The sequence below is a fragment of the Fukomys damarensis genome, unplaced genomic scaffold (assembly GCF_012274545.1).
Source record: "Fukomys damarensis isolate Sample0158 unplaced genomic scaffold, DMR_v1.0_HiC HiC_scaffold_19, whole genome shotgun sequence".
Classification (NCBI taxonomy): domain Eukaryota; kingdom Metazoa; phylum Chordata; class Mammalia; order Rodentia; family Bathyergidae; genus Fukomys; species Fukomys damarensis.
The window spans coordinates 47,050,095-47,069,342 of NW_022900931.1; the positions used below are offsets into that span (position 1 = coordinate 47,050,095).

A 19,248-nucleotide genomic window follows, 5' to 3' on the forward strand; every position below is an offset into this window, starting at 1 on the left:
GTGCAGGGCCAGAAGGCAAGTGCCTGGCGGGGCCACGAGACACGGTTTTGTGCTAGGGTCCTGGCAGCTTCCTCTTCCACAGCCACTTCCGTGTAGCTTGGGCCCCAGAGGCAGGAGCTGCTGTTTGTTGCCCAGGCCACCCTCCACCCCTACTTTGGAGCCCTGCCCCCTGGGCCCTGGCCAAGCCCAGTAACTGGCGGGGATCCCATGGGGGACTGGTAGGGCAAAGGTCTTGCGGGACAGAGGTGGTTGGAAACGGGGCTCTGGGGCTCCGGCCATGAAGTCTCGGCAGAAAGGAAAGAAGAAGGGCAACTCGAAGGAGCGGGTGTTTGGGTGTGACCTGCAGGAGCACCTGCAGCAGTCAGGCCAGGAGGGTAAGGAGGCCACCTCAAGGTGGGCGGGTGGGCGGCTGTCTGAGTGACAGAAGCAGCTTCTAGGTGCTCTTGGGGAAGGGGCAGTGGCCCAGAGTCACTACCCAAGACCCATGAGGAGGCAGAACAGGAAACGTGACTCAGAAGAAGGCGAGTGGCTCCCCGTGTAACTTTCTGGAGATGGGGTGGTCATCAAGCCGAGTGGATGGAAGTTTGGAAACTCAGGAGAGGTGGGAGAGACAGAGGGGAGGGCACCACGATGAGGCAGAGGATGGTGGAGCTGAGGTGACCAGGTCGGGAGAGGAGGAGCTGAAGGGACAGTGGACGGTGCTTGGTTTGAATGAAAGGAAACCGGAGACGCTTTGGGCCCCAACCACAAAAGCCTGAGGGTGGCACTTGAGGAGGAAGGGACACTCTAGCTGGAGATGCACCCAGGGATAAGGACCTGGCTCTGCTGCCTCGGTGGGCCACAGGAAGGTATGGGCTAGCGATGGCTTCTTTCTTTGTTTTTTGTGGTCCTCTGACCCTTTCCATGTGAAGGAGAAACAGGCTCATGGTAGATGGCAGGGGGAGAGGCTGCCGAAAGAGTGGGAGATGAAAGTGAAGGCTGCGGGCTCGCTTGGAATTTGCAAAAGAGGATGGGTGTGGGCCCTGGATGTGGAGATCACCTGGCTCATTCCCTCTGGTACCTTGGCGAAGTAGGAGTCAGCAGGACCAGGGACCTCTCTGGGCTCACCACCATGACATCGAGAAGCCACTCAAAACCGTATCTTACTTTGATTTGAAGTTGAATCCATGTACCCTGGCTGCCCAGCCCAGCTTGTTTTTGGACTTTTGAGCTTTTTACAGAGAAGGACACGATTCTTCTCCCCAATCCACCCCACCCCAATCTGTCATTTCCTCTTTGTCCCTTTCTCTGCTGTGCCTGCAGTAGACGGAGGTGATGGTGGTTCCCAGCTCATTTCCTGCTCTTAGTCCCACCCTTTTGTGCCCAGGCACCTCCTTCCCTTTCTCCTCCCCCAAAGGGCCCCATCCCTACTGGCCTCAGGGTGGTGAAGGGAAACCCCGGCCAGCCAGGGAAGGGGGTTGGACAGCTGAGGCAGGAGGCTTCCTCTTCTCCCTGGGTGGAGTGAACACAGCACAGCTGCTGAGCAGGGCTTACTTCTTAACAAGGATTCCTCTGTAGAGTGAAGATTCTTGGCTGAGGACCTCATGATTTCACTGGAGACGATTTTCTTTTCTTAGCTCGTTGCAAACTTAGTTCAGCCTCCTCATCCTGGCGTTGCCCTTTCTTGTGGTTACATCCCGACCCTACCTGGAAACACTGAGGCCACGGACAGCCCAGACCCCACTTCTTTAACCCTCCTGGCTTCCACCCACCTTCTCAGCCGGTGCAGGGCATGCTGTCCAGAGAACATACACATAGGTTGCTGGATCCTGACTCCGGGCGAACCCCAGAGCAGGCGAAGAGCACCTTCTGCCCATCACCAGAGCCTCACGTGAGCCCAAGGGTGGAGAGATGGATCTTGGGTACCAGAGTGGCAGTGGTAGCCCCTCTCCCTCCCAGTTATTCCTGGTACAGAGAGGTGGAAAGTGGAAAGACAAAGCGAGCTTGATGCCCTCTCTCTTTCAGCCGAGACCCAGTAAGAAATGAAATGAAAGCCCAGGCCAGAGAGATCTGTTTGTGGTGAATTGATCTTCCCTGACAGTCTTGATTTCCCCTGTCCTCACGGCCTGGCTCCATCTCCCCGAGCTGTCTGCCTCAGTGGCTCTTTCTGCTCCAAGCCCTACGTGCATTGAGTTCCTCCTTTTCCCAACCTCATCTCTTCAGGACCTTGCTCGGTTGCACGTTCGCAGGTCCCCAAGCCTCAGGTCCACTCCTCGCCCTCACTCCCATGCGCTTCCCATGTCCATCCCTTGGACTCCATCGCTCCAACCCTGTCTCTAACTTACCTCTCCGAGGCCTTCTCCCCTGTGCCCGCGCCTCTCTAACCTGCTAACTTCCCCCATCTCTTGACCCGTTTCCTCTCTGGCTCTGACTCCTCGCGCTCCTGCAGTGCTCTTTGAGGTCCTTCTCTGCAGGTTCAGTGTCAACTGAGAAAAGGATGGGGAAGACCTGGTGCACCTGATGCTCTTGTGCAGAGGACCTGGGGTTTTATTTATGAGCTAACAGAGTAAGGCGATGGCCCAAAGAGCTGGTGTCTCACTGGGCACCGAGGGTAGAGCACAGCTCCAACAGGGAGGGGCTCCTCGGCTCTGAGAGCCCAAGAGTGGGGGCAGCTTGGTGGATGGGAGCAGGTCCCAAAGGTGTGCGCTGTGAACTGCAGGGCTGTGAGGCTGAGGCAAGAGGTACTGAGGATGCGATATTTTTTTTTCTTTTTTGAAACAGGATCTCACCATGTAGTTCAGGCTGGCCTTGAGCTTGCTATTTAGCCCATGCTGGCTTTGAACTTGCAGCCATCCTCCTGCTTCAGCCTACCGAGTGCTGGAATTTCAGTTGTGAGCCACCAAGTTGGACTGAGGGTGCAAAATTTGAGCAAGTGCTCTTTCAGGATCAGCCAGTGCTAAGCAGCTTCCCCCTCCATCCCCAGCCTTTTTAAAATTTTAAAACAGTTTCATAGGCTGGGCTCAAACTTGTGGTCCTCCTGTCTCAGCCTCCTAGAGGGCTGGGGTTACAGATGTGCATCATCATGCCTAGTTAGGTAGCTCATTCTTTTTTGTTTGTTTGTTTTAGACAGAGTCTTGCTATGTAGTTCAGGCTGGCCTCAATCTCACAGTGATCTTCCTGCCTCAGCCTCCTGAGTCCTGGGATTATAGGACTGCGGCACCACACCTGGCTGTGGCTAGGTGGCTCATTCTTAAACATGGTTTCACTCTCAGGACCATGCAAGTGCCAGCAGTGCACATGCCCTGTCCTGAGAGTGAGGGTTTCCTTCCTTCCTGAACTCTTGTACTCTAGATGCCTCCCTCGTCGCACCTGAGTCCTGGCTGAGGTGGGCAGAAGGGCAAAGAGTCTGAAAAACAGGTCAGATGACGGAGTTGAAAGATACTGATTGATGGATTCATCCATGGTTTCCTTCATTCTGTATTTCTATACTTGTTCCGCAAAGAGCTTGGCATGACTTCCATAACCATGAACTAAAACAGAACAAATGAGTGGAGGAAATGCGTTGAAAGGAAAACAGGAAGAAGGTCAGCACCTAGCAGCCCATGTCAGGTGGTTCTACATGGTTCCTGGAGATGAGCTCTGAGCTTCCTAGTGGTTAAAGAGATAAATACAATCGTACAAGACTCATAAGGCTCATAAGAGGAAAATTGGTGGATGAGGAGAAACGCATATTTGACACTGACATCTTAGGGGATTTCTCTGGTGGGTCCCAGTTAAAATTCAATATTGTAGGGCTGGTGATTTAGCTCAGTGGTTCCAGTGCCTGCCTCACAAGCACAAGGACCTGAGCTCAACCCCCGGTACCAAAAAAAAAAAAAAAAAAAAAAAAAAATCAATATTGTTTTGTTTTGTATTTTGTTGTTTGAGACAGGGTCACGCTACATACTTCAGGCTGGACTTGAACTCACTTTGTAGCTCAGCTCATCTCAAACTCAGGATGATTCTCCTGACTCAGCCTCTCAAGTGCTGGGAAATCTTTCGTCGTAAGGAATATTCTTTATGAAATCTCCAAGGGATATCAGTGAGTCATATAACTGATGGATCAATCCATGGAGTCATTCAACACACACTTGAACACTGAACACATCGTGCTAGACACTGGCAGGATGTCACCTTTGTTGGGAGGCATAGATACAAGGAAACTAACGCTAACAAAGTGCAATAGTACTGTAATACAGATACAAAAAGGACAGTGGGATCTCCAGTGCAGATAGAAGCCGAGGGCTCAGAGCTGGAGGCTGTTTATTTTGTACTAGAGATAGAAGCCAGGTCCTTTCACACGGTGGGTAAGGCACTCTACTACCACATCCCTAGTGCATGGGAATGTGATGTTTTATGCTGTGATACTGAAGGTCAAACACAGAGCCTCATGCCTCTAGGCAAGTGCTTCACCATTGACCTACACCCCCAGCTCTATTTTGTTTTTGTTTTGAAACAGGTCTCTCTATGCAGTTCAGGCTGGCCTCGAACTCACTATGTAGCCTAGGCTGGCCTCAAACTCACAGTGATCCTCCTGCCTCAGCCTCCCAAGTACTGGGATTACAGATGTGTAGCTCCTCACAGCTCTATTTTGTTTTTGATAGTCTTGTTCTGTTGGCTCAGGCTTGCCCTGAACTCCTGGGCCCAGGTGATCCTCCTGCCTCAGCCTCCTCAGTAACTGAAACTACAGGCAATGTCACTATGCCACTAGGAGATGATGTTTGAGATGTGTGTTGAGGAATGTATAAGAGTTCACCAGTCAGAGAGGAGGGTATTTCCAGGCAAGAGAATAGTCTGTTTTGTGTTGCTATAGCAGAATGCCTGGACCAGGGTAACTCATAAAGATTTATTTGGCTCCCAGTTCTGGAGGATTCAGACAACTTGGTGCCAGCGTCCTGGCAAGGGTCACTTGGTGATGTCACAATATAACAGAGAAGCGGAAAAGGAGCTCGCTGCATGCAGCAGGAACCAAACACCTGGGTGGTCTTGCTTATAACAATCCGTTCCTGTGAGAAGTAAGCCTTACAAGATTGAACCCACTCCCAAGAAACAGCACACTTGCTCGTGGGCTAGACTCCCCATGACCTAACTGCCACCCACCAGGCTGCTCCTCGTGAATGTGCTACTGCCTCAGTTGCCACACTGGGGACGGCGTTTCTAACACATGAGGAGTCTTTGAGAGGCAAATCACATCCACACTCTGGGGATGAGTCACGATATCTAGGTTTGTTCACGAACTCGCCAAAGGCTGGGTCATAGAGTTTGTCAGAGAAATGGCTGGAGGTGAAAAAACTGGCCTTGGCCTGTGAGGGTCTCACATACCGAGCTAAGGAGTTTATACTCCACTCTGTATCGGTAAGGTAAGCAATGGGTATTTGGCTGGGGCAGGGCTGGGGGCATGTGTAGGAAAAGATTTAAAACAAGGAAGTGCTGCTAGGTGTGGTGGTGCATGCCTGTAATCCCAGCACTCTGGAGGCTGAGGCAGGAGGATCACTGTGAGTTCGAGACCAGCCTGGGCTATATTGTTCCAGCTCAGTCTCAACTACATAGTGAGACCCTTTCTAAAAAAACAAAACAAACAAACAAAAAACAAGGAAGTGTTTGGGAAATGGAACTATATGGCCCTCATGGAGCAGAGATTCAACACGTGGTTTTCGAGGACCAATCGTGTCCATTTATCATGGTTTCTGACATCAAGCCAGATAATATGAGGAATATAAAGTCAGGTGACACTTAAATCTTGTCCTGAAGAGCTGGGCATGGTGGCACATGCTTGTAATCCTGGCCCTCAAGAGGCTGAGGCAGGAGGATTGTGAGTTCCGGGGCTAGCCTGGGCTGCATAGTGAGTTTAAGGTCAGCCTGCACTGCACAGTCCTACCCTATCTCAAAAACAACAGCAACAACAAAACAAGCAAGACCAAAACAACCCCAAACAAAAATCAAAAATCTTATCCTTAGGAGCTCACAGTCTACTGACAGGAAGGATAGAGAACAGGGCTTTTTGCTTTGTTCGATTCGAATCCTGGCTCTGGCAAATGCTGCTAGGCACTGACTGGTTACTTCTTTGATCCGCAGTTTTCTTGTCAGTCAAATGGGAAGTAGCAGATGTAATTTACAAGACTAAATGACACATGCGAGCACTAAGCACAGCACCTAGCACAGAGACCTTCCCACTTTGGAGGTCAGCTGTTTCACGTACTTTCCTACAGCAGAACTAATAGCCATGGGCTTTCTAACCAGAGGAGTGCTTCAAAATAGCCTCCATTAAGCTGAGCACGGTGGTGCTTGCAGGGAGCCCCTCTACTGGGGAGGCTGAGACAGAGGATCACAGAAGTCCAGGAGTTTGAGGCCAGCCTGGAGGGGTTTATGCCAAAGGCCCTAGGACTAGTGGGGAGAGATACCGCAGAGGTTGGCAGGTTGGCGTGGGTGCCCTATGACAATCTTTCTGATGAGTTTGTTGTTGTTTTGGGATTTTGCTTTTGTTTTTAGTGTTTTTGAGACAGGATCTTTCTATGTAGCCCAGGCTGGCCTCAAATTCACGATCCTCCTGCCTCCGTCTCCCGGGTTCCATGAAAAGCTTTTATTCCATGAGGTCTGCCCTCTACATCCCCAACCCTTTTCCCCATGCTCCTGTTTCTCAGACCCCTACACACCTTCTGATTTCTTGTTCTTTGCCTGTCTGTGTTCCTAGTGCCCCAAGTGCTAAGGAGCTGTGCAGAGTTTGTGGAGGAGTACGGTGTGGTGGATGGGATCTACCGCCTCTCGGGGGTCTCCTCCAACATCCAGAAGCTCCGGTGAGTCGCACAGCACTGTGCAGGGGCTCTGTGGCCAGGAGGCTGGGAGGCCAGGGGTCCAGAGCATCCACGTTGCTGGGGAAAGAAGAGAGGAAGGGTGAAGGGAAAGCAGAGAGAGATACTGTCCTAGGGAGGAGCTTGGGCGAGGTGGAGATCATGGGCTGAGGCCCTACACACACACACACACACACACACCCCATAAATAGTCACACATACAATTTCTATTTCTGCACAGATCATTCTCATATATATTCACTTAGCTTTAAAAAAAAATTAGATAGGACTCACATACCATACAATTTCATTATGTAAAAATGTATACTTCAAAGCCAGCTGTGATGGCACACAACAGTAATCCCAGCTACTTGGGAGCCTGAGGCAGGAGGATTGAAAGTTCAAGGTCAACCTGGGCAATTTAGGAAGACCTCGTCTCAGAATAGGAAATAAACAAGACTGGAGATGTAGTTCAGACGTAGATCCTTCTAGGTTCAATTCCTACTACTGGATTTTTTTTTTTTTTTTTTTTTTTTTTTTTTTGGTACTGGGGATTGAACCCCAGACCTTGAGGTGGAACCACTGAGCTAAATCCCTGGTCCTCCCTATTACTGGAAAAAAGTACAATTCACTGATTTTTAGTATATTCACAACATTGTGCAACCACCATCACTAATTCCAGAACATTCCATCATCCCCCAAAGAAACTCAGTGTCCTTTAGTAGTTGCTCCACATTTCCTCTTCACCAAGTTCCTGGCAACCACTAATCTATTTTCTGTCTCTATGGATTTGCCTAGTGTGGACATTTCATATAAATGGGGTGATATGTGTCTATGTAGTTTTTTGGTTTTATTTATTTATTTCTTCTTTTTTTTTTGTACTGGGAATCGAACTGGGGACTTTGTGCTTTCAAGGCAAGCAGCAGAACCACAGAGCCACATCCCCAGCCCATTGTTTATTTATTTAGAGACAGGGTCTCACTATGTAGTTGAGACTGACCTGTAACTCACTATGTAGCCCAGGCTTGTCTTGAACTCACAGCGATCCTCCTGCCTCAGCCTCCAGAGTGCTGGGAGATTATAGGCATGCGCCACCACGCTCAACTTGCATTTATGTAGTTTGTATTTGTTCTCACTTAGAATGTTTTCAAGGGTCACGCATGTTGTAGCATGTACCAGTACTTCCTTCCTTTCTATGTATGGATGAACAATAAATAGCCCACTGTACAGCTATTATCATGTTTTGTTTATGCATGCCTCAGTTGATGGCTACTTAGATAGTTTCTGCCTTTTGTCTGCTATGAATAATTCTGCTAGTGTGTTTTTGTGGACATATAGTTTTCAGTTCTTTGGAGTCTATATGTAAAAGTAGAATTGCTGAGCCAAGTGGTAACTAACTATATCTTAAATTTTTAAAGTAACTTCCAAACTGTTTTATCATAGCTGCTGTGTCATTTTAGTTTTTACTAGCAACATATGAGGTTCCAATTTCATCACAATCTCTGGCAACAATTGTTACTGTATCTTTCTCATTATAGCCATTGCTGGTGGGTGTGAACTGATATATTTTATTACAATTTATATTTATATTTTCCTAGTAGCTAATGAATTTGAACATCCTTCCAGGTGTTCATTGTCCACTTATATTTCTTCTCTGGAGAAATGCTCATTCAATTCCTTTGTTCTTTGTTGTTTTCTTCCCTGGTACGGAGGATGGAGCTCAGGGCCTTGCACCACTAAGTGACATCCTCAGCCCTGCCCAATTTTAAACCAGGTTATTCGGGTTTTTGTCTTGTTTTGTTTTGTTGGTTCACTGAGTTATAAGAAGAGGTCTCTACATATTCAAAATGCAAATATTTTCTCCCAATCTGTAGATTTTCTTTTTGTCATGGTGCTGGGGATTGAATCTAGAGTTCACTTTGTTGTTATTGTTTTTTGAGACAGGGTCTCACTATGTGGTTCAAGTGGGCATGAACTCACTTTGTAGCCTGAGCTGGCCTCAGATTTGTGGCGACCCTCTTGCCCTCGGGCTCCTGAGTGCTAGGATTACAGGCATGCACTACCATGCCTGGCTAGAGTTCATTTTCTTGAGTGTCCTTTGACATGCAGCAGTTCCCATTTTTGATGTTCAACTATTTTCTTTGGATGTATATATGTGGTTCAAGTGGGCATGAACTCACTTTGTAGCCTGAGCTGGCCTCAGATTTGTGGCGACCCTCTTGCCCTCGGGCTCCTGAGTGCTAGGATTACAGGCATGCACTACCATGCCTGGCTAGAGTTCATTTTCTTGAGTGTCCTTTGACATGCAGCAGTTCCCATTTTTGATGTTCAACTATTTTCTTTGGATGTATATGATTCACGTTTCTTTCTAAAAGTCACATCTGCTCATTGTTACACTTACCCAGACGTGCACATTTAGGTCCACTACCCACCTCTACTGACTCCAACATAACCTCTACATTGCTACTCACAGCTACATGGACATCCCTGAAGTAATCTTGTTCACGCACAAACCACTTACCTGTTCAAACCCACACCTACACGTCACACACACAGCGCCATACATCTGCTCATGTGTGTGTGCACATATCCCAAGATTCTCCGTCCTTGTGTCACATGGATCAACCGTGAGCCTCTGTGGAGCCATCTCTACAGCTCTGGTAACCTCTCCCCACATTTCCCCTTATCCTCCCACTCCTGAGCACTCTGCACATCCCCAGGCAGGAGTTTGAGACAGAGCGGAAGCCAGACCTGCGGCGGGATGTTTACCTGCAGGACATTCACTGCGTCTCCTCCCTGTGCAAGGCCTATTTCAGAGAACTGCCGGATCCCCTGCTCACTTACCGGCTCTATGACAAGTTTGCCGTGAGTTGAGAGTCGGGGGGTAAGGGTGGAAGTCAAAGCTCAGAGGTGGCCACTCTGGTTTTGATGGGTGTGCGCAGGCCAAGCAGAGTCTTCGTGCTCCTGAAAGACGGAGCCCACAGCAAAGCATTCTGGGGAAAAGATCGTTCCTCCCCAAATCTCCTGACCCTGCTCCATCTCCCCTCCCTTGGATCTGCCTTCCTTTCCTTCTCCCTCCTGTGTGTCCTCCCCTTAAGACTCTCAGGCTGCACCCAGAATTCAGGAGATAGGAGAAACAGAGTACTTCTTTGAAGTAAAATCTTTTTCAGGGATGCCCTGCCATGAAATGTAGTTGGATGTTAAACCTCTTTTGAATGAGAAAACATATGACGAAACTGGTTTCCTGAATTGAGTAACACTTTGAATAAGTTGCATTTTATTGCACAAGACATTGAGGGATCCTGAACAGCAGTGGTGTCCTGCTCAGCCCACAGAGGGCAGAGGTAGGACGACTGTGTGGTCCCTGAGATCCCAGGGCCAGTGCTTTACCAATGAGGCTGATGAGGCAGGAAATGGCAGTGAGTTACTCCAGGTCACGAAACTATTGAGCAGCACAGTCAAGATTCATCCGCTATCTTTTATGAAATCGGAGCTCTTTCTGCTACGCTGAGTGCCGGAAGATCAGGGTGGGAGCAGTGTGACCTGCAGCAGACTGGCCCCGAGGGCTTGGCTCGCTGGATCACCAACTCCTGCTTCTTATACCCTTCTCCTCCATCAGGAGGCTGTTGCTGTGCAATTAGAGCCTGAGCGCTTGGTCAAGATTCTAGAGGTGCTCCAAGAACTCCCTGCCCCGAACTACAGGTGTGTGAGGCTCCCTCCCTGAACCCCAGGTGGGTGGGAGTCTCCCCCTTCAGCCCAGTCTCTCCCCTCTGCTGCCTTGGCTTGTCCCTGTCAGCTCCCAGGCCTGGCCGGGGTGTCCCCTGTGTGATCCCTGCCTTACTTTCCGCAGAACTCTGGAGTTTCTCATGCGACACTTGGTGCACATGGCCTCGTTCAGTGCCCAGACCAACATGCATGCACGCAACCTGGCCATCGTATGGGCCCCCAACCTGCTGAGGTGGGTGCATGGGGCGGGTGTGGGATCCTAGGAGACCTTAACTTCTGGGAGGCTTTTCCTAGGATGAGGGGTGGCTATGTGAGTGCACTGCTGAATGGAGATCTTGTGTATGAGTTGAGTGGGATGGGGCCCACCCATCTGAGTCCCTCTTTGAGATTAAGTGAAGTCCATAAAGGCAAGGCCTTTGCTCTTTCCTACCCTCTACCACTGAGCTCCAGGACAGGAATAATGTTTATTGAGCAAATAGAACTGAACTGTTGTTCAGTCTGTTGGAGAACTGGCCATGTTATCAGTCACAGTGGGACAGGCATTGTGAAATGCTGCACTTCTCATAGTCTGTCTTGTACCACAGTGTGAGGAGCTGTGCAAAGAAATGACAGCTTTATCCTAAGGAGGTATAAAATAAGCTTCCTGGGGGAAGTGGCATTTGACACTTGCACATGTTTATGGCTTAAGAGGTGGAGATGGGGTTTAAGGGCAAGCAAGGGAGTCCTAGGCAGTGGTTGTGAACCTACGGGACATGTGCTGCAGCTGGCTGTTTGTTAGGACAGAAAGCTCTAAGTGCTATCACTGGTATAAGGAATTTCAGGGACAGTTTGGATGGGAAACTGTGGCGAGGCTGCGGGGAGCATAACTGCACATCTCCACAGGTCTAAGGACATAGAGGCCTCAGGCTTCAATGGGACAGCGGCCTTCATGGAGGTGCGAGTGCAGTCCATTGTTGTGGAATTCATCCTCACGCATGTGGATCAGCTTTTTGGGGGTGCTGCCCTCCTCTCTGGTCAGTGTCCTTCCTGCCCGTTCCATATCACCACTCTGGGTCTGGGGAGTCCCATCAGAGTCTTCTGTTGGTGCTTCTTTTTCTTCTTCTTCTTTTTTTTTTTTCCTTTTCAGTATTGGGGATTGAACCCTAGGCCTTCACACTGGGATACATCTCCAACCCTTTTTTTTTTTGGTTTTTATTTTGAGACAGGGTCTCAGTAAGTCACTAAGTTGCTCAGGCTGGGCTCCAACTTGTGATCCTCCTGTCTCAGCCTCTCTGAGTGCTGAGATTATAGGCTTACACCATCATGCCTAGCTTTGTCAGAGTTATAAACAACATTGAAGGTTAACTAGTTGTTTTCCCATTTTGAAGATGGGAAAACTGAGTCTCAAGAAATGTTTGTTGGTGATGGTTAGTCACATGGAGAGGATCCTGGAGAGATAACAGTGCAGTCAGGACTTGAGCAGGTCCCCCTCTTTTTTTTGGTACTGGGGATCGAACTCAGGACCTTGTGCTTGTGAGGTAGGCAGCAGCAACACTGAGCTAAATCCCCGGCCCAAGCAGGCCGCTTTTGCTGTCTGTCCAAGGCATAGCTTGACCTCTGAGTCATATCCTGGGCTCCCAAAGCTAGTGATGGCTCACCTCACCCCCACCCTGTGAGGCCAGTGTCTTGGAATCTGCTGGCCCTCTCTGTTCCTGAGGACATGTTCTTGTGGAGCTGTAAATGGAGGGACTGTCTTCTGGGACCTCTGAATATGTCCCCCAGCTGGTAGTTAGTGAGGGGAGATGAGGGGCTGGGTACCTGATATCCCTCTCTTGGCTGTGTTCTTCACCAATTCCTTTTCTTTTTTTTTTGGTTTTTTTGAGACAGGGTCTCACTATATAGTTGAGACTGACCTGGAACTCACTATGTAGTCCAGGCTGGTTTTGAACTCACAGCAATCCTCCTACCTCAGCCTCCTGAGGGCTGGGATTACAGGCGTGCACCACCACGCCTGGCACCAATTCCTTTTCTCTTCCTAGGTGGTGAGATGGAAAGTGGATGGCAATCAATTCCAGGGGCCCGGGCATCAGGCAGCCCTGATGACCTCATGCCCAGGTCTCTACCTTACCATGTGCCTAGTGTCCTGCAAGCTGGCGATGGACCCCCTCAGATACGGCCTTACCACACTATCATTGAGATTGCGGAGCACAAGTAAGGCCTCCTCGGAGCCCTTCTCCCCTGCACTGATCACCAGGCTCCAACCCCCAATTATTTCTCCATCACCTGCAGGAGGAAGGGATCTTTGAAAGTCAGGAAGTGGAGATCTATCTTCAATCTGGGTCGTTCCGGTCATGAGACGAAACGAAAACTTCCACGGGGAGCTGAGGACAGGGGTAAGTGTGGGCAGCACAGGGGGCCTCTGCCAAGGATGTGCAAGGCCCTTGGCTCTGTGTACATCCCTGTCTTTCAGAGGACAAATCCAATAAAGGGACACTGAGGCCAGCCAAGAGCATGGACTCCCTGAGTGCTGCAGCTGGGGCCAGTGATGGTGAGTATAGAGATGCTCACCTGGGTGTGCATAAGCTGTGTGAGCAACAGTGCAGGCCTGTGTGTGCTTGTAAATAGGGCCAAAGATATTTAATGAGTGCTTATTATTATATGCCAGCCATGGTACTAGATGCCAGGCTTACACTGGCAAGCTTATTGTCTAACCTCTGGGCGAGTCCTCAAGTGTTTGTATGGAAAGGGACTATGTGGAGTATGCGGGGGAGTGATGCCCATTGATTTCAATTGCAGGGGAGGAAAGGGGTTCCCTAGGTACGTGGTGATGAGATGACCTGTCCCCTACTGGCTGGGCAGAGGATATACGGTAATGGGCAAGGGAAGTCAGGCCTGGTACTTGCTAAACTGTCTTGCAGAGAGCTTTCTCCAGAGCCTTCCAGAGATGTCTAGGCCCCTGAAAGCTGAGACTATTGCCTCTCTGGCCTTCTCCTCCACAGAGCCAGAGGGGATGGCAGGACCCAGCAGTCTCGGTCCAGGGCCACTGCTTTCTGACAGTTTGGAGAACAATTCTATGGAGGCAGTAGAAGGTGAACAGGAGCCTGAAGCAGAGGCACCAGGTGGCACAAACTCGGAGCCGGGCACGCTGAGAGCTGGGCGGTCAGCTGTCCGGGCTGGAGGCAGCAGCCGTGCAGAGCGCTGCGCTGGTGTCCACATCTCAGACCCCTACAATGTCAACCTCCCGCTGCACATCACCTCGATCCTCAGTGTGCCTCCCAACATCATCTCCAACGTCTCCTTGGCCAGGCTCACCCGTGGCCTTGAGTGTCCAGCCCTACAGCCCCGACCAAGCCCTGCCTCTGGACTTGGCCCTGGCCCTGGCCTTGGCCCTGGACCCCCAGGTGAGGACCCAGGGACTGTTGAGGATTGCAAAGAGGACTGGACTTTAGGCTGAGTTCTTGTTTGAGGATGCACCCTGGGCTGGGTAAAAGGCCTTAGCCATAGGCTTTGGGGTGGTTACCGTTAGCTGCCTCACTGAATTCAGGATTGGGTTGCCCAGCAATGTGATCAGGAGGTGTGAAATCCTCAAAGGGGCTTTCAGCTCTGGCAGCTTTCAGATGACTAATGTACCCAAGGATGGGGTCTGTGTCACACTTAAAGCAGCGACTACTAAATACAAGTGTATGGGGCTGGGGATTTAGCTCATTGGTACCACGCCTACCTTGCAAACACAAGGTCCTGAGTTTGATCCCTGAACAGAAAAAAAAAAAAAAAGAGCAACAAAACAACAAACAAACAACAACAACAAAAATACAAGGGTAGGGATATATGACAGGTGGTGGTAATATCATAGTAGCATTAACAGCTAACTCCTACCAAGGGTTTATTACGTGCCAAGGGCTGTGTTAGGCACTTTGTAGGCATCAACTCTTTTCATTTGCTCAAATCCTATGACATAGGTATTATTGTTATCTGTATATTACTGCAGTGGAACCTGAGACTTAGGTTAAGCAATTTACAAGTGATTCAGATAGGAAGAGGCACAGCTGGGATTTGATCCTTGCTCTGACTCCAGTTCCTGAAGTTGCACTGATGCAAAGTCCTGAGGTAGCATGGGATAGAGGGTAAGAACGTGGGATGTAGAGTTAAGTATCCTTGGGTTCAGATTTTGGATTTTGGGGGCATGACTTTGGAGAAGTTGCGCAATCTGAGTCTCAGACAATGTTCTATGTAATAGTTTGTTTTGCAGAGAAAGAAAGATGATAAATTGTAAAAAAAAATTTTTTTGTACCAGGGATCAAGCTCAGGCCCTTGCTGCTTGTGAGGCAGGCGCTGGAACCACTGAGCTAAATCCGCAGCCCAATAAGTTGTAAAATGTAAAACACAGTGCTAGGCACCTGGTAGGGGCTCCACAATGGTAGCTATAAACCACTGCTTAGGGATGCTGGTCTAAGGGGATCAGCTATGCAGAATAGCTATGTTGGATCCCTACCATGTCATTGTGAGGAAGACCCGCATTGGAAAGGTCAGCGCTGGCCTTGACTTTTGTGTTTCTGGGATTATCTCTCCCCCAACAGATGAAAAGTCGGAGGCAAGGCCAGCCCCAGGTCATGTGGCTGACTCGGGCCCAGCAGACATGATTCCTGCTCTGGAGGACTGCCTGTCCCAGGAGGTGCAGGATTCCTTCTCCTTCCTAGAGGACTCAAGCAGCTCAGAGCCTGAGTGGGTGGGGGCGGAGGATGGGGAGGTGGCCAAGACAGGAGCAACAGGAGCAGCCTTCTCCCCTGGGGAGGACGACCCTGGGATGGGCTACCTGGAGGAGCTCCTGGGAGTTGGGCCTCAGGTAAGGAGAAGCTGTGCTGGGTTTGAGGGTGGTATGGAGTCCAGAGGATGGACAGGGTCACCTGGTCCTGAGCCATGATGCTGTGCCTACAGGTGGAGGAGTTCTCCGTAGAGCCACCCCTGGATGACCTATCTCTGGATGAGGCACAGTATGTCCTGGCTCCCAGCTGCTGTTCCCTGGACTCTGCTGGCCCCCAGCCTGAAGTGGAGGAGGAGAATGGGGAAGAAGTCTTCCTGAGTGCCTATGATGACTTAAGTCCCCTTCTGGGGCCTCAATCCCTGACCTGGGAGAGTGTAGGGAGTATGGAGGAAGAGGCAATAGGGTTGGAAAGACAAGTTCCGGGGCAGGCTGAAGAAGAGCAGGCATGCTGGGAAGTTGGGGAAGACACGGAGACAGAGCCTGGAAGCACACTAAACATCAGAGAAGAGGCTGAGAGGGGTCCAGAGACTGAGGTGCTGGATGGAAAGGGTGTGGAGGAAGGGGAGGAGGCTGAGAGAAGTCAAGAGATGATAATCAGTTTGGAAGAAGTGAAAAGGGAAGAGAGAGAGGCCAAGGGAGAGAAGTCCCAAGGACAGGAGGTGGTTGAAGGTATAGAGAGAGCTAAGAGTGTGGAGGAATCAAGAGAACAGGATAAAGACATGGCGAAGGAAGACCAAATTGAAAGAGAAGAAGTTAAGCAAGGAGAAGAGGAATCCCCCATAGAAGTTGGAAAGAACCCTGAGCCTGGAACCCAGGAACACCTTGTTGCTAAGGAGAAGTGGGATGTTGTATACAAACAAGAAGCTGAGGGAGGCAGACAGAATGAGGCCAAAGAGCAGGAGGGGGATGAGGACTATAAGGCAAGAGAAGACCAAGGACACAGCGAAGACAGCAGAAGCCCAGAAGCAGCAGCTGAAGGAGAAGGCAAGGTCAGCAAGGAACCAGACAGTGGGGATGAATCGGCTGAGGGAGACCAGAGGGCTGAAGATGACCATTTGGAAGAAGGGGCCCTCCTTGAAAGGCCAGGTATAGAGTTGCTAGAAGTTGACAGTACCAATGAGGGCAATGTCCAATTTTCTGAGATGGAACAGGCAACCCCACAGCCACCCCAATCAGAGGAGACAGAATCTGATGGACAATTGAGCTCCGTGGGCTGTGATTTGTGTCCCTGTCCCTTTGGGTCAGGTGGTGGTGTGGGCATGCGCTTGGCTTCTAGCCTGGTTCAGGTCCAACAGGTTCGCTCTGTGCCTGTAGTGCCCCCTAAACCACAGTTTGCCAAGATGCCCAGTACCATGTGTAGCAAGATCCACGTGGCACCTGCAAACCCATGTCCAAGGCCTGGCCGGCTTGATGGGATTCCTGGAGAAAGGGCATGGGTGTCCCGAGCTTCCCGAGCTTCTTGGAGGAATGGGGGTAGTCTTTCCTTTGATGCTGCTGTGGCCCTGGCCCGGGACCGCCAGAGGACTGAGGCTCAGGGAGTTCGTCGGACCCAGACCTGTACTGGGGGTGGGGACTACAGCCTCATCCACAGAACCTCCCCCTGTCACACCATCCCTGCCTATTCACCTAGGCCCCTTAGCTGCCTGGAACTCCCACCTGAAAGTACAGAAGAGTCTGGACCCCGGAGTCGGCTTAGTCTGCCCACTAGAGAACCCCAGCCACCTGTCCCCCTGTTGTCCCCTCAGCGTAGATCATATGCATTTGAAACACAGGTGAATCCTGGGAAAGAAGGACTGTGATTAGAACCATGCATTGGGCAGAATAGACCAACAAGTTACCTGGAATATGGGATCCCTGACTGGCTGTCTCTTCTGCTTCCTGAGCAGCTGTACTGCCCCAGTATACAGGTTTTGGCCCTCCAGCAACTCTGACTGTGGGAGGCACCATCTTGGTGGGTTGACTTGAGCTTGCCTCAAACACAAAGCACTCTTAAGAGATTCTCAAGAAAGTCAGCAAGATCCTGCTCCCAGGAAGCGTGGTCACTGACCAAAGGGAACACAAAGCAGACAGAAAACTTAGAGACTTTTCAAAGTGAAGAAAAGAGGGGGAATTCCAACCAAGCTCCTTCTCTGAGGCTTCTCTTTGTGGAAGTCCAAGGTAGAGGCAGAGAACACAAGACCAGGTCAGAGTCCACACACAGAAACCTCTAGAACTTCCCATTCCTGTTCTGTTCTTAGACCCTCAGATATGCCCTGTCTCACTTAGCACCAGCTTAGGAGGAATATGCCCAAGAAACTCTTTGAATTCTGTGTTTGTTGGAAGAACTGGACCCCAACCTTTGTCTCTAATCACCTTACAAAAGAAAAGTTCTGTATAGATTGCTCTTTCTCCTTTGGAATAACTTCCTCCCATTTTAGGAGAGGGAAATAGGATGACATAGGATCTAGGACTGCTTCTCCATGTATAGGTGGGGCCACAGGCCCCACCATCTAGTAAGGGTGAATGTTTCAGAATAAAATTTGCATTTTTACATTTGAACAGCATGGTGACTCATTAAAGTTTTGGGTGATAAGTATCATATTTTCATGTATTTGGCCAAATGTCAGTTGGGGGGGGTTTCTTCCTTGGCTGTTGTCATGGAAACTTGTGGCTAGAAACTAGAGCTGGGTTCATGGTGGTCAGGAAATGGGGAAGAGAAACTTACATTTACATAATGCTCATTTTGTGCCAGGAACTGAGTTAGGTATTCTGCGTAGATAAAAACTTCGCTTTTTATTTAATTTAATCCACATAACAATCTGTACATTTTACAGATAAGGAAACTAAGGTTCAACTAAGTCAAAATACTTTGCCAAAGATCTGAAAGATGTGGCAGAGGTGGTGAGGTCAGGATTTACCTAGCCCCAGGGTCTGAATTCTTCCTATTATACCGTAAAACTCCATATCCTTTATGGGTACATTCTGAATAAGAATGGGAATCAAAGACAGGCATGGTGGTGCAGGCCTGTAGTCCCACACTTGGGAGGCTGAGGCAGGCAAAGCTCAAGGCCAGCCTGAACTACATAATGAGACCGTCTCAAAAAAACAAACCAACCAACCACACACACAAATTGGGAATTAAGATTCTGCTCAGGGAAAGTGCAAGCCCAAGAAAATCTGGAAGCCCGGGGTCTCTGAGTGACTGCTGACACCAATACAAAGGCATATGTCCACTTCTAAGTATGCCCTGATATATCCCCATCTCTAGTTGGGGCTAGTTGGAAACCCTTCAAAACGATGCCCTGACCCAAGATGGTCTCTCAAATCCTGTAGCCCTTGTTAAAGATGGCGCCTGGGCCCGTTCTCCTTGCTCTCAGCTGGTTCCCTCACGCCCTTTTGTTGTAATTATAAAGACCCTGCCTCCCACAAAGCTGGAAGCTCAAGCTAGTCGTTTTTCTTCCCGTTCTGGCCGAAAAGTCCAACATGCTTCAGGATTCTACTTTTCGGCACCACAGCCACACACACACACAAACCATACACCTACGAACCCTCCAGCCCTCGACGTGACTGAGCGAACGGAAGTGGGGCTGCTCGGAGGCGATGAGTGGGCTGGGCGGGTGGTGGAGACACTTCCGCCCCTCACCAACATGGCTGCTGGCTGGGAGTGCGCATGAGCAGTTGTCTATGGAGCTAACCGGGTCGGGAGAGAGAGAACGCTGTGTGGGGAAATCGGCGGCCTGAGCTGCTGTGGCCTGTGAGTGCGGACCCCGCAGGAGTCTGGAGGCGGGATGGAACGGGAGGGCCGGGTGGCTTTGATTTTGTGTCAGTTTTCGGGGTTCGGAAACTCTTGGGGAGGAAGCCTTTGTTTTGGAGGAGGGGGCCGGTGCCCCTTTCTTTATCTCCTACCCTTTGTGGGCCGGCCGTGCACATCCCCGCCCTCCAACGCTGCCCGGCCGCGGGACCCTGAATCCCCAGGGCCCTTTGCTGCCGCCTCCG

At 50.1% G+C, this 19,248-nt stretch overlaps 2 protein-coding genes across 7 annotated transcripts in view; both read left to right on the forward strand.

Annotated features, from left to right (window-relative positions):
* The first annotated feature begins 59 nt into the window (after positions 1-59).
* Arhgap30 (Rho GTPase activating protein 30) lies at positions 60-17,331 on the forward strand. 4 transcript variants are annotated; one of them, XM_010616632.2, is made up of 12 exons: positions 60-374; positions 6,710-6,812; positions 9,527-9,671; positions 10,426-10,508; positions 10,657-10,764; positions 11,415-11,545; positions 12,551-12,722; positions 12,801-12,904; positions 12,982-13,059; positions 13,511-13,912; positions 15,089-15,354; positions 15,447-17,331. In XM_010616632.2, exons 1-12 carry the CDS (start codon positions 278-280, stop codon positions 17,070-17,072), a joined length of 3,315 nt encoding a protein of 1,104 aa, XP_010614934.1. In that variant the 5' UTR covers positions 60-277; the 3' UTR covers positions 17,073-17,331. The 4 variants fall into 4 exon arrangements, with proteins under 4 accessions (XP_010614934.1, XP_010614935.1, XP_010614937.1 ...); XM_010616633.2 differs by having other exon boundaries at positions 61-374; positions 15,089-15,183; XM_010616635.3 differs by lacking the exons at positions 60-374; positions 6,710-6,812; positions 9,527-9,671 and adding an exon at positions 10,044-10,150.
* A 1,534-nt stretch (positions 17,332-18,865) lies between these two features.
* Usf1 (upstream transcription factor 1) overlaps positions 18,866-19,248 on the forward strand; it is a 7,243-nt gene continuing 6,860 nt past the window's right edge. For 2 of the 3 annotated variants that reach the window (XM_019206402.2, XM_010616639.3), the window contains exon 1: positions 18,868-19,006. The gene's annotated coding sequence lies outside the window, so the exon portion shown is untranslated. Of the gene's footprint in view, positions 19,007-19,248 lie in introns of all 3 variants that reach the window. The other variant, XM_033765696.1, reaches the window with a different exon arrangement.